This window comes from Zeus faber (assembly GCF_960531495.2).
Source record: "Zeus faber genome assembly, chromosome: 22".
Lineage (NCBI taxonomy): Eukaryota > Metazoa > Chordata > Actinopteri > Zeiformes > Zeidae > Zeus > Zeus faber.
The window spans coordinates 3,147,570-3,162,002 of record NC_137209.1 but is presented as its reverse complement, the minus strand read 5'-3'; the positions used below and the strand labels follow the sequence as shown (position 1 = coordinate 3,162,002).

Sequence of the window (14,433 nt, the reverse complement as noted above, 5' to 3'; positions counted from 1 at the left end):
TTAATTACAACATTAATTACAAATGTCCCCTTTACAGTATTTCCGTTTTCTGCCCTTGAAATGTAGCTGAATGGGACCAATGTAAACCTACCAGTCCTTCCATATCCAGACATCTCTGTGTTCAAATCCGGAAAATTTTACACTGTGGCCATGGAGTTTGGTGTGACTGTTCGATATGATGGGAACCACTTCATGGATATCAAAGTTATGAAATAGTAAGTGAGTGATCGCACCTGAAAAGGGATCACTTTAATCACCCACCCACCATATTCAAACTTGAATCACATGGGACATTTGACATTTAACCAAATGCCACCACATAAATAAATGTGAAAAGTTGTGTTTTTGGAAGATGTGGCATGTGGTGAAATGTCACTTGTGAGAACATGTGAAATCATGTGACATTTTTGTCAGGGATATGCTACATACTATACAACAGATAAATAGATAACTTCCTTGAGAGGCAAACAGTTACAATACATATTCACAGGGTAGTGGTAAAGTGACCATTAGTGTTTGAATGGCCTTTAATTCACCAGTTCAATTATCGAGAAACCAGAATACATCGGTAAATGTGGCTTTACACTGCAAAACAAATCAATGGCAAAACAAACAAAAAAATAACCTTGTTAAAAACAACACACTTCAATCACAATGACCTCCCAATTGTGGTGTGATAATAATAATAATAAAAAAAATAATAATAATAATGCATGTGTATGTATTTTTTAATGAAAAAAACTAAAACAGACAGCATACTCTCAGAGTGGAGAACATCAATTCTCTTTTGGAAGTTTCTTATTCCACTCAAACAAAGCCATAAAATTAGTTATTTTTCCAAAGTAAGATCTCTGATGACATATTTTCTCAAAGCTATCGAAACAATTAATACACACCATTCTGGACCAGTCAGGCAATTTATCTCAAGGGGAAAAAAAGCTCTATTCTTTATTTTTCAGACTTTCTGGCTTGTGTTATTTCCTTTTTTTGAAGTGGACCTGTGTTTATTCAGACACACTGTGACTCACCATAAAACTGTGAATTGCAGCTACCAGGATGCACTTTGCGGACTGTGCGGAGACTACAATGGCAACGACAAGGACGACTTCCGAAAGTCGGATGGTTCTCAGACCAGCAACCCTGACGACTTTGGTCACAGCTGGGTCACTGATTCTGAGTAAGAGGCTTTTAAACATTAAGTCCACATGCACATATATACTGTTTCTCTGAAATGAAAATAAAAAACATTTGACACAAAGGAGACCACAGGTGTAATCATGGTGTTTGTTGCTCCCAAGTAGGATTCACCTACTGGTCTTGCGCAAACGAGCATAATATTTATCACGCCAAATAAATATGTGAACCTTTTTGTATCATAGCAAAACCATGGTACCAGTAAATGCATTAAAATTGGGTAGTACACCTTTAATTTTGTGCCACTTACTGACAACGGAAAGTTAATTATATCTTATTTATCATGAGAGCTCATCAGTCCAGCGAGCAAAAAAAAGGTGACACCTTTATTGATCATGGTGACAAAGAAAAGGAAACTGGACCACTGAACATGTTAAGAATAAGTCGTGGCCCTTTGCATCTGTTGTGGTTTAAATTTGGGCCTCTTGGCCACAAATCTGCGGTAAAAGTTTGTATGCAGTGTCATCATCAACTCGCAGATGGCTGAAAGGAAGTGGAGTGGCTATACGACAGCAGAGTATGTCGAATTAAAGGGGACATTGTTCTCGTCTCCTTTACTTAACTGCGGGCATCTCTTGACAGCTGCAACAAGAAGCCCAACATCACCACACCGGGCTGTACTGATGAAGAGCAGGACCAGTATGAGGGCTCCGTGTTCTGCGGCATCCTGCTTGACAACAAAGGCCCGTTCGCCATCTGCCACCCAAGGGTTAACCCCAACGTGGGTCTCACACACTCAAGCTCACCCAAGCTTGCATTTTTTTTACCAAAGAAAAATGTGCGTGTCAGTTTCGCCTACCACCCCCACCCTAGCGGTGTTTTCAGGGTCCTCCGGCACAGAGACACAGAGGACGGGGTTGTAGACACCAGTTTATTGTAGTGGGCTAGTTGGAATAAGTCCAGGAGCAGATGGAGATGTGTCAAAGACAAGGGCTCCTGAGTGTGTGTGGGGATGGGGGTTTTACCTGTTGCTCGTTAGACCAATCAGCGAGCAACAGGTATGCAGCCACTCTGATCCTGGGTCCCTAATTACCTAGATCCAGGTCAGGTCTGGCTGCTCAAACCACACCATCCCCATATCACAGTGTGAAAAGATGGTTGCCCTGCTTTCGACTTTTACTCCACTACATTTCATAATATGTGCTTCGTCTAGACTTTTTATTATAATACATTTCTAAAGGAGTCGTAATGCTTTAGTTAAAAAAATATCAGAATTTTTTAAATTTCTATAAGCACCACCTATAATATTTTTTTGTCAATTGTAATCAAGACTTGCATGAACACTCATCTGCAGAGTTCATGTGTTTGTCTCTGTAAGTGTAATAGGGGACCAGATGTTCAAATGCTTAAATACATTTACTTAAATAGGAATATCATGTTGCACTTTTACTTTTACTCGATTTTAACTAGTCATTTTGTGTCAGGGTATTTGCACTTTTACTCAACTGAAAGGTCTGAGTACTTCTTTGTTTGTGTGTGTGTCTTTTATTTTGCAGAACTACTTCAAGGACTGCCTGTTCGACCTGTGTGAGCTGGATGGAGCCAGGCCCATCCTGTGTGAGGCCGTTGAAGCATACGCCAACGAATGCCTGGACCGCGGAGTGACTGTGGGACCCTGGAGGAACGACACCTTCTGCCGTGAGTCAGACAGGGGGGGTGATGATGGCTATGTTTGTTATTAGGTTTATTGTACATTACCACATTTTTTTTCATCTTTAGTTTCATCATTCTTGTTCATTGCTTGGTTTATTTAATTCGTTACAGTATACGACTAATTCTTCTCGTTTATTTAAAATGATACATTTTTGTTATTGTTTTTCTGTTTTCTTTTCAGTTATATTTCTTATCTATCTATCTATCTATCTATCTATCTATCTATCTATCTTGCAAAACAGGCAGCAGTCTGAATATCCATAATCAAACCCCATATAATACATTTTATCCGTCATGTCTCCCCCCTCCACAGCTCTGAAATGTCCTGCTAACAGCCACTATGAGCCGTGTGCAGAGCCTTGCCAGGAAACGTGTGGTATGGAGTGGGGCCTTGCTGGCTGTGAAGGCCCCTGTTCAGAGGCATGCGTGTGTGACCTTGGCTACGTGTTGAGCGCCGAAAAATGTGTGAAGAAGAATTTGTGTGGCTGTCATTTCGGAAATGGACAGTATTATGAGGTAAAGTGAGTGTATGTGTGCAACTGCGCATGTGTGTATATTCATTTGTAGACGTAAATTAATTAAATGTTAACAAGGCGGGAAGGGGTGGAAGGATGGATGGATAGATAAGTGAATAATAGAAGATAAGAGGAATTGTATGATAGATAGATAGATAGATAGAGTTATGCTACATTTGGTTTTGTAAAATTATCTCTCAGCCTGGAGAGGAGTTCTATGGAGAGGACTGTAAGCTGGAGTGCAGGTGCAATGCACCGTTCGTCACCTGTGTTGCCTCAGAATGCCCCCTGCAGCAGGAATGCAAGCTGCAAGGTGGAGAGCTGGGCTGCTACCCGACAAGTAAGATCCACCTCTAAACACACAGTCATTGATACTTTGTGTTAAATTGACTTCTCTCGTGAGGATACATTACATTACATTACATTACATTACATTTAGTCATTTAGCAGACGCTTTTATCCAAAGCGACTTACAGTTGTTCAAACACCGACGGACGCAGCCATCAGGAGCAATTAGGGGTTAAGTGTCTTGCTCAAGGACACTACAGCATGCTAGCAGGAGGAGCCTGGGATCGAACCAGCAACCTTCAGATCACTAGACCACCAGCTCTACCGCCTGAGCTACCATCCCCCCGTGATACAATATCACATGATGGGTTTTTGGCAAGGAAGAGAAGATGGACTCTCAGATAATCGGTTGATTATTTAACAGAGCTGTTGACATATCAAAGGACACCTTGATGATATCTTTCTTCTATTTTCCATCCAATCTAAAATGGACATGCAGGAGCGATTAAAGAGGATTCATAAAATGTTGGTGTTTGGTGCTTGTGACATTGGTCCGTTTCTCCCATCATGCAACAGGTTCGCAGGACTGTGTGGTGTCAGGAGACCCCCACTACACGACCTTCGACAAGAAGTTCTACAGCTTCATGGGAACCTGCACCTACACTCTGGCTAGAACCTGCGGCAACAACACGGGTAAAAAGACTGACATGTACACGCGTCCCTCATAAATCAGTCACGTAATCGTTCACGGACAGTTTTGCCGACATCGTGCCTTCCGCCCATCTGTTACCTGTGTTAAATGTTTGTCCTTTAAAAACCTGGAGGAGAGTGATCTGTCTCCTCTATGATAACGCTGTATCTGGCTTCACCTCCTGGGTACAGGTCCTTGGTTCTCCTTGGAAGGGAAGAACGAGGAGAGGGGTGGGTCGGGCGTCTCCTACCTCAAGAAACTCTATGTCACCGTCGACGGAATCACTGTCACACTGATGAAGACCAGAAAGACAATGGTAAGCGCATGCAAAGTACATCGGTTATTTTTGTAGTGTGTAAACGTGATCCCCGAAAGATGACACGATTTGACTTTTTTTTCAAGTCATTTGAAAGCTAAGAATCAGAGCTTCAAAGCAAGGTATCACTTGTGCGAATCAAGCAAATACTTTTAAAGCTATGGTTTGTTAATGACTAGGGTGCGGCAAACTGTGTATCTAAGATAATCACCCTCAAGTTTTCCCCACACTTTGCTTCATTCAATCAGCTCCCAGAATGCAAAAGCCACATGGCTAGTTGCCACATGGCCACTTGACAGGTCTTTGTTTTTAATAAGGCTTTTATTTAACAGTAAGAATAATATAATATAATATAATATATATTATATAATATAACCCTACCTCAGCTTCACTATTAGAGCTTGTTTGGGGCTGCCTCTTTTCATTTTCTTATCACCCCTGGCTGCATTTGCAGGTAAACTTGAGAAGCTTGTCCATTGGTACTTGTTCATAATCTGCATCACCAACCTCAACGGACTTCATCACTTCACCAACTTCTTCCGTTGTAACAACAACGGGCGTACCGCTGGTCTCTTCTGGTGGTTCTTGAAAATATTCTGTTTCATTGTCACATTCAGGTTGAAATCCCCTGTTTGAAATGTTCTCAAAGTCTGGGGTAACGCTGATATCAGATTCAGCATCACTGTCGGAGAACTGACTATCAGTGCGTGAAATGAAATCTAGTACACGCTACTTACACTGACTTGGATCTAGCACACTGGTCAGATTAAGGTCCGCGATATGATTTAGAGCTTTGGCCACCCGCTTCTCGTAATCCAAAACAACACGGAGAGGAAAGTTTTCATAGACAAGTGAAACTGAAGGTTCCTCATCCTGCACAATATCCATCTGTTTATGGAAGTAACGTCAGCTTTTCTTCTTCGTTGGTATACGCCACCTACACAATAATGAATTTGGGTGTGTATAAAACGCTTCAGATTTAAAGGTTGAACTCTATAAAAATGGTTTCACATTGTGACCTTACATCACATGGAATATGGAGAAATTATTTTCACCTGGATGGTTTCTTTAAAGGAAATGATCGATCAGTGTTCAGCGTCTCGGTAAGTGAACTGTGTTTCCCCATGAGATCTAACAGGGATATTTAACTTGACTGTTTAACATTTATCTACTATTTAGAAATCAAAATCAGTTTTAAAAATACGTTGAGAGATAAAAAAAATAACACAAAGGAACACGAATTTGGAAAAATGGAATTTTCCTTCTAGAAAGGTTTTTTCAACTTATTTCGTGGCGATTTTTGAAATGCGCGACATAGCGAATTTTGCTGCGGTGGGTCAAATATGTCAATTGCACAACTTTTACAATCCATAGACTTTACTGTGAATACACACACACACACACACACACACACACACACATAAATGCACATTCATCTTCTCCGTAGATCTTCTAAACCATGGGGGTTTCATGAAATCACAACCTCCCTCATTGTATTAACCTTTCTTTGTTTATCCCTGCGTGCTCCTTCATCTCAACCTCCCGGATATTCACTGTAAACATAAATACTCGCCCTTTTCCTCTCATCCCTCTTTCTTACAATCATCCCTTCTGATCCGTCCAAATTAAACTGAGTTTTCTAAGAACCGGCGCTTTTATTGTCTTCTCTGACAAGATTTCCAGTAGTGTCGGGGAGGGGCTAAATCCTCACTCTATGCTTACATACTGTATCTCTCTCTCCCTCTCCATCTCTGTCCATCTCCTCTTTAAAATCCAATCGTCGCTCCCTCCCTTGTCACCTTCCCGCAGGTTAATGGACTCCGAGTGGCCCTCCCGCACTCGCCTTCCCCCCTCATCTTCTTGTCGCTGGCAGGTCACTATGTCACACTGCAGACCACTTTTGGCCTCCGCGTGCGCTGGGATGGAAACCATTACGTCCAGATCTTGGTTCCCAGGTAGGTTACCATCGTATCTGGAATCCAGGGCCCATATGCATCAAGCATCTCAGACTAGCAGATCGGTTCTAATTTGCCCAAAGATTCATGCACATTTGTAGGAGTATGTTTTTTAACTTAGGAAACGACTCCTATCTACTAACGCGTTTGCAGTTCCCAGTAGATAAGATTCAGCCATCTTTATCAATAGTAGTAATAATTTAGAAAACAGGTAAATAATAATAATAATTTAAAAAAGGTAATTAATTGATACCAATAACATCTGACCATAATAATAGGGTTAGTAATAATTACTAATCATATTAGCGTAATTAATAATAATTATAATAATGATAATAATTATAATAATAATTAAAATTATTAATTTAATTTTAGTTTTTATTACTCCCCCTGATCTTGAATATTAAAGATCTGATATCCCGTAGTGCGGGGGAAACTCCGAGGACGGCCGAGGAGGCAGTCTTTGTATTGTGACATTGGTAAGACGATTGGGAGCCAAGCTGACTGAAACAGAAGAAGTCATAAACAATAGCAGCCATGGCGGCAGCCATGGCAGCAGTTGCTACGAAGCAACTCCAGACATTTTGCCACTCTAGGCAAACTGTCGACTGGCTGGGGTAGGTAAGACAGTGACGGAGACGGTGTCCCCATTACTCATGGTGCTTGTTTCGTTCCATAAGGAAACAGAGTAAAATAAAATTTATTTTGGTACACCAATCGCACCTGGGTTGGAACCGTTGGAGTGTAGGTGGCTCAGCCAGATAAGCTTCCCCCCCATATAGGCAAAACTCTGGCAATGATCAGTCGACAGGTTCGAATCCAGCCTGTGGTTATTTGCTGCAAGTCTCTGTCCACCCCACATTTCCTGTCCCTCTCCACCATTCTCTACAATAAAAAAAAAGCTCTGTTCCAACTGTGATTGCGGTGTGGATTGGATGGTTTGAACAGTCACACCTGACCTGGATCTAGGGGATTGGGTCAGGGTGGCTGCATACCAGTTGCTCATTGGTTGGGCTAATGAGCAGCAGGTTAAAACACCTATCCACACAGACACTCAGGATAGGAGCCCTGTCATGACATATTCCTGCAATGAAAAACGCCTTATGTCGCCCATGGGAAGCGCCAGCCCTGTTCACACCATCTCCGTGATGATCCTTCATCCAATTTTTTGTAAAAGAAGTTGTGCAAAAACTAGCAAAGCTAGTTATTCCCGCTGTCGTCCACCATGTTTGTTTACTCTAAAGTGAGATTTGATCACTAGAGAATTGCGAGAATTCTGCTTTTGAGAGTCGGGACTCTGGTTGTCGGTGAATGGAATCTGTTAGTGTGTTTTGTACTGTTATGTCCAAATCCTTGCTATCCACACACTATAGGAACAAAACTATTACATTTATCATAATATCTCATTATGTGTGGGGTCCCTCACATTTGAAGTATTTAAAAAATCTTTTGGTCTGGGCCAGCCTTAACTATCAAGAAATCGGGACTTTGCTCACCATAGTCGGAAGAGGGGAATCGGCTCAAAATTGGCTTGATTATCTTGTAGTGTGTATGCTACTTTCGATGACATGACTAACTCTAGGTATTTTTGGAAGTGACACAAGTAACTTTTTAAAGAGAACAGCAGACTTGATTCTGTCCACTCAAAGAGAAGAAATTTAGAGCATTACAGATCAGCTTTTGAGCTCAGTGTTTTGTGGATTGTTTGATATAACATGTATATCTGTTTTTTGTTCTGTGTGAGGAATCTTATCAAGAAGAAAATCATCCTGATTCCAGTATTTGTTTCAAAATGTATTTATTTTGTCTTCTGTTGTTGCCATTTTCTTGCAGTGTAATTCCAATTCAAATCACAATAATAATTTAATTAATATTTAGATTTCAGACTTTACAATAAAGACGTAACAACATGCGGCTTGGAAGCGCAATTTTTTTGTCATGCTATCTTTAATGTAGTGTATTTTGTTTTAGAGAGGCCGCATCGGGGCTTAAAAGTCTCCTCAAGATTTTCCCCTTTTCATCTCTTAATCTGTTATTTCACCCCGCCCCAACCCTATTCTGTCTCTCTTTTTCTTTTTCTACTCCCTCGAAGCACCTACTCGGACCGGATGTGTGGTCTGTGTGGGGACTATGACGGAAACCCTGCCGATGACTTCACCAGACCAGATGGCATCCTGGTGGACAGTGCCAACGACTTCTGCAACAGCTGGCAGACGGAGCGGGACGAGGATGACTCGTGAGATCCTTTGATAGTTTTAGTTCATTTTTTGCTCTTGTGTAATCATTAAATTTGTTTCTGTATGCATGCACACGTGCGCGCAAAAAGGGAGCTGACACATAGGGGACCGTCCACACATGAGCACTGTTTGGCTAATACACTTGGACTGAGACTGACAGACTGACAAATAGAATAAAATAAAATAATAGAATAGAATAACATAGCATAAAATATAATATACCGACATATGACAGACTTGTGAAGTGACACTCTGTGATTGGTTTGACTTTTTGTTTTAATGGATGTGGGTGTCGGTTGCAGTGCTTGCACTGCTGCCTTCCAGCAAGAAGGTCCTGGGTTCGATTACCGCTTTGGGCGCTGTTGGCGCTTAGGGGCTGTGGGAGACTCTAGGACTAGGCACTCCTTCTCAATAGTGCTGTATCTGGACTCCCGCTCGGAGAGCTTTCGGCTGATGTACAGCATCCCGATGCGTAGGTCTGCAAGCAGAAAGGGAGAGAAAGGTTAGGTGTACGTGGCACTGGCTTCCCACAGAGAGCTGATTTTACTTTGTCAAACGCCTGCTGGCACTTCTCCATCCACTGCACCAGATCTGACGCACCTTTCCAATTTAAATCAGACAAAGGGCTGGTCAGCTCTGAAAAGTTGGCTACAAACCTCCTACAGTAACCTGCCAGCCCTAAGAACTGCTTTACCTCCTTTTTCGTCTTGGGTCTTGGACTGTTAGCAAATGTGGCGGTTTTATCTGTCTGGGGTCGGACCAGTCCTCCACCAAAGTGGTACCCCAGATACTGTAACTCCCTCTGCCCAACTGCACACTTTTTAGGGTGGCGGGGAGCCCCGCCTGCCTCAGGGACTCGAGCACTGCGCTTGTGCCGCCCCCCAGGTGTCACTGTGGATAATAACGCCATCTCAGTAAGTGCCGGCATATGCCACGTGCGGATGCAGGACCTGGTCCATGAGTCTCTGAAAGGTGGCTGGGCCCCGAAAAACCCGAATGGAGGCATAACAACCTGGTACAACCCCTGCGCAGTGGAGAAAGTTGAAACTCTGGTGATAAGGGAATCTGCCAGTAGCCCTTGTTTAAATCCAGTATGGTAAAAAAATTTAGACATGCCTAACCAGTCAAGGAGTTCATCGAGGGGCATCGGATATGCATCAAATTTCAACACCGTGTTCACCTTTCAGTAGTATACACAGAAGCAGACTGACCAATCGGACTTACCTTCCAGCACGAGACTTCATCAGTCATGTGTAGACTCCTCTATCGCCCCCATGTCCAGCATGGCATTCAATTCTGCTTGCACGACTTTGCGTTTATGTCCGGGCAGGTGGTATGGCCAGTAGCATACTTTCACCACCGGGTCATCTCCACGTGGTGGTGAATGAAGCACGAGCGATCTGGCAGGGGGGAGAAGACATAAGAAATCTGCCGTTGTAATGCACCACTTCCATTCTCCGGCCAGGCAAAAGACGGTTACTGGAAAGGGTTGGGATGGGATTGGTCGTTTTTGGAACCTACTCATCCCACTCGATCACCACAGTGGCCAGATACCCTCTCCTTCCATTCCTTTAGGAGGTTAAGGTGATCATGATCTCATGACCTCTTGATTGACCTCCCCAACCTGACGTGTGACAACAAAGGGCCTTTGCAACTTTGTGAGTAATTTAGAGCTGGACCTAGGGAGCAACATTAACACCTTGTCTCCCGGTGCAAATTGTGAGCCAGCCCCTCTGTCGTATAACCTGCGCTGACGTTCCTGAGCCTGAAGCAAATGCTCCTGTGACAAACACCCCAGTGCGTGTTGCTGTTCTCACAGGTTCATAATATACTGAACTTCATTCTTACTGGTGCTCGGCCCTTCCTCCCAGTTTTCCTTAATTAGGTCCGGCATCCTGTGGAGAAATCATTTGGAGGCCCGAGACACCTCCCGCACGGCAAACAACAGAGGGTCCAACCATTATCCCAATTACGGCTATTGTACACACAAACTGTGTCATGCCCAAACTTACAAACCATGTTTTTCGGCGTCTATTTGAACCGCTCCACCAGGTCATCTGGTGGTGGTACAAGCTGGTCTTGAGCGGACGCCCAACAGCTTTTAAAGTTCCCAAAGTGTACGTGACGTAAAAGAAGTACCCTGTTTTGTCAGGTTTTCCTTTGCAATCCCGACTTGTGAGAAATACAGGTGAGTGAGCACAGCGTCTGGGCACACCATTTCGCCACCGATTTTAACTACCTGCTAAAAGGGCACATGTAGGGTATCGTCCCACGACTGCTCTAGTGGAAAATCATCCGTGGAAGAGACCACTTGGACCGGGGAAGACCCCAGTGGGAACTCCTCTGCTCCCAACCTGTAGCAAACACTAACCCGCTCAGCATCACTGCGTGCCATGCAACAATAATAACGCAGTAATAATCAGAGTCAGGGTCCGTGTGCCTTGCGATCTGGTCCGCAGGGACACGTATCCTTCACCCCTTGATCCTCACTGCAAGACAAAACAGCACATAAGAAAACTCTCTCAGCCGGGTCCGACCAATCAGCGCTAATGAGGTTGATTAAGGAGACCCGATACAGCTGCGCCACTGCGGAAAGAAGCCAGCACCGTCACCTGCAGACCGTGGCTTAACCACACCCCCTCATCTGTCAAAGGGGCATTTCTGTGTGGAGATTGCATGCACTCCCCGTACTCACATGGGTTTTTACCCATACCTTACATCGGTAAGGACCCCCACCAGAAAACATGCAAAAAGATTGTCATCTGACCAGTGTAGTGTATGTGTGTGTTGATCACTGTTGCGACATGGGTGCATGTGTTGTGGTGTGTGTGCTGTGTGATGAATAAAGATTCTTGTTTCTCAATAGTAAGCATTTGCGAGATTGTGCTTTGAAAAGCTATAAATTATGGAAACCAATATTTTGATAATGCCTGCCTTTTAAATGGTGATAATTTGACCTGGCTAACAACAGCTTTATGATGGTGTGGGAGGGACATGCTTTTTGAAACAGCTGCAAAGCTGCTGTATACATACCCTTCACCCGCGGTTGATGCAAATTAGCCCCTCAACCCAACTTTGGATCAGGGCCCACTAGTTGAGAAGTACTCGTTGAAGGGTGTTAGAACTTGAATGAATCTCCAATATGACGACTTTGATCCATGTTTTCTTTGAGGGTATTTTTGGACGTGTTGAAATTCCCTGCTTTTTCTCAAACAGGTGCACCCCCGGTACAAAGCCCGACCCGGAGTGTGAGCCCGAACTCATGGCCGAGGTAGTGAAACCAGAAAAATGCGGCAAGATCAACAACCCATTGGGGCCCTTCAGGTTGGTAAACAAAAATAATTAATTAATATAGTAAATATAAACAAACAACAGCGTAAATTGTTTACATTACAAAAATTAACAATTTTGCAGTCTGCTGTAAATCGGTTGAAACGGAAGGGAAATTTTTTTTTTTTTATAAAATGAATTAGGGTAACAAATCATATTATGTTACACACATAATTCTAGACTGATCATTTTATTACTGAGGAAAAATAAAGATATATTTTTTCAAGATTTTCAGAATTTCTGTATTTTTCAATACAGGGATTCAATATTATTTGCCCTTTTTTTAAAAGCTCTAATGAATTATTCTTCCGTTGGTGATGCAATACTGTTGGACTCACCCCTAATACTATATTAATAATTTAATATGATATGATATAGAACTGCCTTGAAAGAAGGGATGAGAAGAGATCACCATTTTTTCTTGGTTTAATTTAGAGAATTTCCACATTGAAAGCATCCTCCTCGGCAACTATGGCAATATTGCAGTTAAAAGATTACAATGTTATAACTACAAAGGCAAAGATAGTTTTCACTCTGTGTGTAGGGATGAAATACTTTCTATTTTGTAGTATCAGTACCCAAACACTCCAGCCCTCCAAGAATCTAGCTTTGCTCTACTTTTCCTACAGGGAGTGCATCGGCGTGGTTAACCCTCTCCCGTTCTTCAAGAGCTGTGTTTATGACATGTGTCGCTTCAACGGGCAGCTGCAGGTGCTGTGCGACCAGCTGCAGGCATACACAGCTGCCTGCCAGAGTGCAGGAGCCAAGGTGCAACAGTGGAGGAGGGCAGACTTTTGCCGTAAGTGTCAGACATACAGTATACTAAACATCAGTGGCAAAGGTTTGGCCTTGTTATTCCAGGCTGTTAGTTTTAAGAACAGACTATAAACAGATGACGTAAAGAAAAAGGCCATGAGTTTCCAAAACCCATTCAGCCATCCTTTCATCCCTCCTTCTTTCTCTCCACCCTCCAGCTCTACCCTGCCAACTTAACAGCTCCTACTCGCTGTGTGTGAGCGCCTGCCCCGAGACGTGTCTGGGAGTTCATGGTCCGCCAGGCTGTGAGGACATGTGTGTTGAAGGCTGCCAGTGTGACCTGGGCTTCATACTCAGTGATGACAAGTGTGTACCGCTCAAGGACTGTGGCTGTGTGGACCCATCTGGATCCTACCACCCAGTGAGTTTTCTCCCAGGTCCCACTGATGAAATCCATCACACTTCACTTTTACATATAGTTGCATATAGTTCTAGAGAAGTTATGGATTTTGAAGTGTGTGTTGTGTGCCTTTTTGTGCCCTTGGATGTTAGGTGGGTGACAACTGGTTCATGAAAGGCTGCAAGGAGAGGTGTGTCTGTCAGGTAGGAGGCATCATCCCGTGCCACAACACCAGCTGTGACCCCGCAACTAAGAGCTGTCAGTTACAAAGCGGAGAATATGGCTGCCACCCTCTAGGTATGGGATAATGCACACACTATGTTATTATTTGATACAGTGCACTATGTTGTACCACCAAGTTCAAAATTCCGAACATTTGTTAAAATCTGCGAAATCTGCTAAAAGCTGAGAGATGACTATACAAGATTACAGGGCCATTCACTGTTAAATAAAAGCATTACAGATCAACTTAATTCTGTTTTCTCTTCCAGGAACAGGCATCTGCTCAGTATCAGGGGACCCACATTACACCTCCTTTGACAAGAAGACCCACCACTACATGGGCTCCTGCTCCTACACACTGACCAAGCCCTGTAATGAAAGCGGCAACTTGCCATACTTCACCGTGGTCACCCAGAATGAGCACAGGGGGAGCAACAGAAAAGTTTCCTATGTCAAGGCTGTGGTGATTGATGTGCTCGGGATGACTGTCGTCCTCGGAAAGGGACGCAAAGTGCAAGTACGAGGCACATTTATTTGATACAACTGCATTTGATATAACTGTATTCTCTTTTTGTATCAGAGTAATGTTGTCGTAAATTCTTTGTGAGCTCAACACAATCAGCAACCATGATGGTTGGGTGTTGAAGCCGTTCCCAATGGCGATGCTAATGCAAATGGTTGCTAGATGATGACTCCAGAAAAGCTCTCAACTCAATGGATTCAATGCAAAAAGAATATCTAAGTTTGCTTCTCATAATTGGGTGTCTTGGCTGATTTTGAAAGCCATTGTTCCATAAAGAGAACATTAAGGCTTAAAGAGAGGTATATTTGAGGTGCAAGGTGGGCATCTGTTTCTTTCATCCTCCAACTGTCCGG

General features: G+C 43.1%; 1 protein-coding gene across 1 annotated transcript in view; it reads left to right on the top strand.

Moving 5' to 3' along the window:
• zanl (zonadhesin, like) overlaps positions 1-14,433 on the top strand; it is a gene marked incomplete at both ends in the record, with an annotated part of 52,158 nt that overhangs the window by 12,248 nt on the left and 25,477 nt on the right. The window contains 15 exons of the mRNA XM_080023121.1: positions 67-215; positions 1,049-1,177; positions 1,777-1,915; positions 2,691-2,832; positions 3,161-3,363; positions 3,564-3,702; positions 4,227-4,343; positions 4,533-4,657; positions 6,467-6,612; positions 8,705-8,848; positions 12,066-12,173; positions 12,809-12,978; positions 13,154-13,356; positions 13,488-13,632; positions 13,827-14,074. Coding sequence (XP_079879247.1) covers positions 67-215; positions 1,049-1,177; positions 1,777-1,915; positions 2,691-2,832; positions 3,161-3,363; positions 3,564-3,702; positions 4,227-4,343; positions 4,533-4,657; positions 6,467-6,612; positions 8,705-8,848; positions 12,066-12,173; positions 12,809-12,978; positions 13,154-13,356; positions 13,488-13,632; positions 13,827-14,074 — 2,307 coding nt within the window. The remainder of the gene's footprint in view (positions 1-66; positions 216-1,048; positions 1,178-1,776; positions 1,916-2,690; positions 2,833-3,160; positions 3,364-3,563; positions 3,703-4,226; positions 4,344-4,532; positions 4,658-6,466; positions 6,613-8,704; positions 8,849-12,065; positions 12,174-12,808; positions 12,979-13,153; positions 13,357-13,487; positions 13,633-13,826; positions 14,075-14,433) is intronic.